This window comes from Aplysia californica, unplaced genomic scaffold, assembly GCF_000002075.1.
Source record: "Aplysia californica isolate F4 #8 unplaced genomic scaffold, AplCal3.0 scaffold00058, whole genome shotgun sequence".
Lineage (NCBI taxonomy): Eukaryota > Metazoa > Mollusca > Gastropoda > Aplysiida > Aplysiidae > Aplysia > Aplysia californica.
In genome coordinates this window covers 713624-715883 of record NW_004797328.1, presented here as the reverse complement: position 1 = coordinate 715883, position 2260 = coordinate 713624, and the positions used below count along the sequence as shown (strand labels likewise).

Sequence of the window (2260 nt, the reverse complement as noted above, 5' to 3'; positions counted from 1 at the left end):
CTCTCTCTCTCTCTCTCTCTCTCTCTCTCTCTCTCTCTCCCCTCTCTCCCCCTCTCTCTCTCTATCTATCTATCTATTTATCGATCTATCTATCCCTGGATCGATAACAACAACATCTGTCTATCTATTTATTTATCTATCTATCTATCTATCTATTTTTTCTCTCTGTCAAGACATTCTACCCCGAGACAAGGGTGTTCATCACGAAACTATTCTGCCCGCTTTTTTTTCAATGGCTTGCTTTTCTTTGTTTTCTTTCTTTCCTTTTCTTCTTTATTTAAACTAATCCCATGGACAGGGTCCTGTGACCAATCTGTTTCTCTTTTGGAAATGTTCTTTTTTTTTAATTTGTGGGGAGTAAAACTAGCGTAAAACCAAACCTGACTTGAATCTCTCCTTTGTGGCACTTGTTAAAATTTGTTCTTTCACCCCTTTGAAACTCATTCTGGCGCTCGCTTCGTTCTATCACTCACTTGACATAATAACATATGCTCGTGGTATTTGTTCTCTCACTGCCTCAAGATTCATTCTGATACCCATTAGCAGCATAGTTTGCTAGATATTTATCCCTCCGATCACTTGCCAGATACTCATTCTTTCTCTCCATCCAGCCGGTTCATCTCTTACATTTTTTCTTTGTCTCACCTGCAGGTGCGCAGTTCTCTCTTGAAGATGAAAACAAACGAACCCGGACCGCGTACACGAGAGGCCAGCTGCTGGAGCTGGAGAAAGAGTTCCACTTCAACAAGTACATCTCTCGACCGCGCCGCATCGAGCTGGCCGCCATGTTGGCGCTCACGGAAAGACACATCAAGATCTGGTTCCAGAACCGGAGAATGAAGTGGAAGAAGGATGAAGCCAAACGTCGGCCGAGGGACAGGTCTACGTCCGAGGATGGGGCCCTCTCCCCGTCCACCCCGCCGTCGCTAGGAGACGAACTGGACGCGGCGGGAGAGGACTCCAAGGATGACGTCATTCTGAAGAGGAAGTTTGATGATGTCATTTCCGGGGTGGAGAAAGATGGCGGGGGAAGCGGGAGCGGCGAGGAAGGGGTGAAGGACGAACCTTTGTCTTCAGGAAAAGATGTGGTCTCGTCGTCACCAAATTACGATTTCAGCTCCTTAACACCCGCCATTAAGCCTGATGTGGAGGATAAAGTCAAGTGAAGAGAAACAACACTGTTTATCTTTTTTGTCCAGCCCGTTTTTCTTTCACGCAAAGCTTAAGTAGGTGCGAGATCCTACAAGCTTTTGACATTTTACTGCTCTTACTGTTAGTCATGCTTTGCAAAATGCTTCATTAGGGGACTCTCGTTCTTTGAATTGAGATTGCTTTTCCCCCCAAAAAAAGAAAAAAAATTTGCAATCTTACTACTGCTTTTATATGTGGGATCTAAATTGGATCGATGGGGAGTAAAACACATTCCACCAAGATATTACCGTGTTGTAATTTCATATTCAATAGATAGAAACCGACTTTTGGGATGAAAATTACACTATGGTGAGAGTGAGAGAGAAAAACAATTATATTGTTACTAGAGAAATGGAAGCCAGAGTGGATATGATGACGGGAATGAGAAGGTACCCCTATTGATAAGTAGACTTTGAGAGTCAGTTGCTGTGGGTGCAACATGCTACACCAGTATTGTTCAAGAGTAAAAAAAGAGTACTTGAGAAAATAATCAACACAATTGGAAATGTTTGCCTTCTTTCTATTTTGATCTATTATTTAGCTTGTTCCGTTTTTGTCCATCATTTTTTTTTTTCAGATCTGAAACGGATGTTGTAAGGTATTATAAAGTAACAAATCTGGTGCAGTAGTGCATGGACAGAACGGTTGTGGTCCGTATGACTACATTCGGACCTGTTCAGGTCGACCATCCATTGTCGAGGAAAAAAGTGGTTTTCTTAGACAAAAGGTCCTCTTTGACATTGGCATTGTAAATATAGAGGGAAAATCGCAAAGGGGAAGTGAGATGTGACTGTGTGTACAGGTGGTTATCTTGGAAAATGTGGTCGTTAGAGGAGGATCGACTTATCTATCAGAAAAGCAGCAGTCCGCAACATACTTTTTTTCCTGTGACAAATGCCGCTTTTCCCTTGAGGACTTCAAATTATGTGATGTATGAATAAAAAGAGGAAAATCAACATTCTTGTTTCGTTTTCTTTTATTTTGTTCTATTCTGTTGTGTTGTTGTTTGGGGTGCTGTTGTTTTTTGGTGGGGGGTTGTTTTCTGTTGCTGTTGTTTGTTTTGTTGGGG

General features: G+C 42.2%; 2 protein-coding genes across 6 annotated transcripts in view; both read left to right on the top strand.

The window, feature by feature from the left end:
* Positions 1-781, top strand: part of LOC101845153 (G-protein coupled receptor GRL101) — a 17317-nt gene extending 16536 nt beyond the window's left edge. For all 5 annotated transcript variants that reach the window (XM_035968417.1, XM_035968416.1, XM_035968415.1 and 2 more), the window contains exon 3: positions 652-781. The gene's annotated coding sequence lies outside the window, so the exon portion shown is untranslated. The remainder of the gene's footprint in view (positions 1-651) is intronic.
* The window catches only part of LOC106010995 (pancreas/duodenum homeobox protein 1), a 3629-nt gene extending 2463 nt beyond the window's left edge, over positions 1-1166 (top strand). The window contains exon 2 of the mRNA XM_035968420.1: positions 652-1166. Coding sequence (XP_035824313.1) covers positions 652-1166 — 515 coding nt within the window. The remainder of the gene's footprint in view (positions 1-651) is intronic.
* The last annotated feature ends 1094 nt before the right edge of the window (positions 1167-2260 follow it).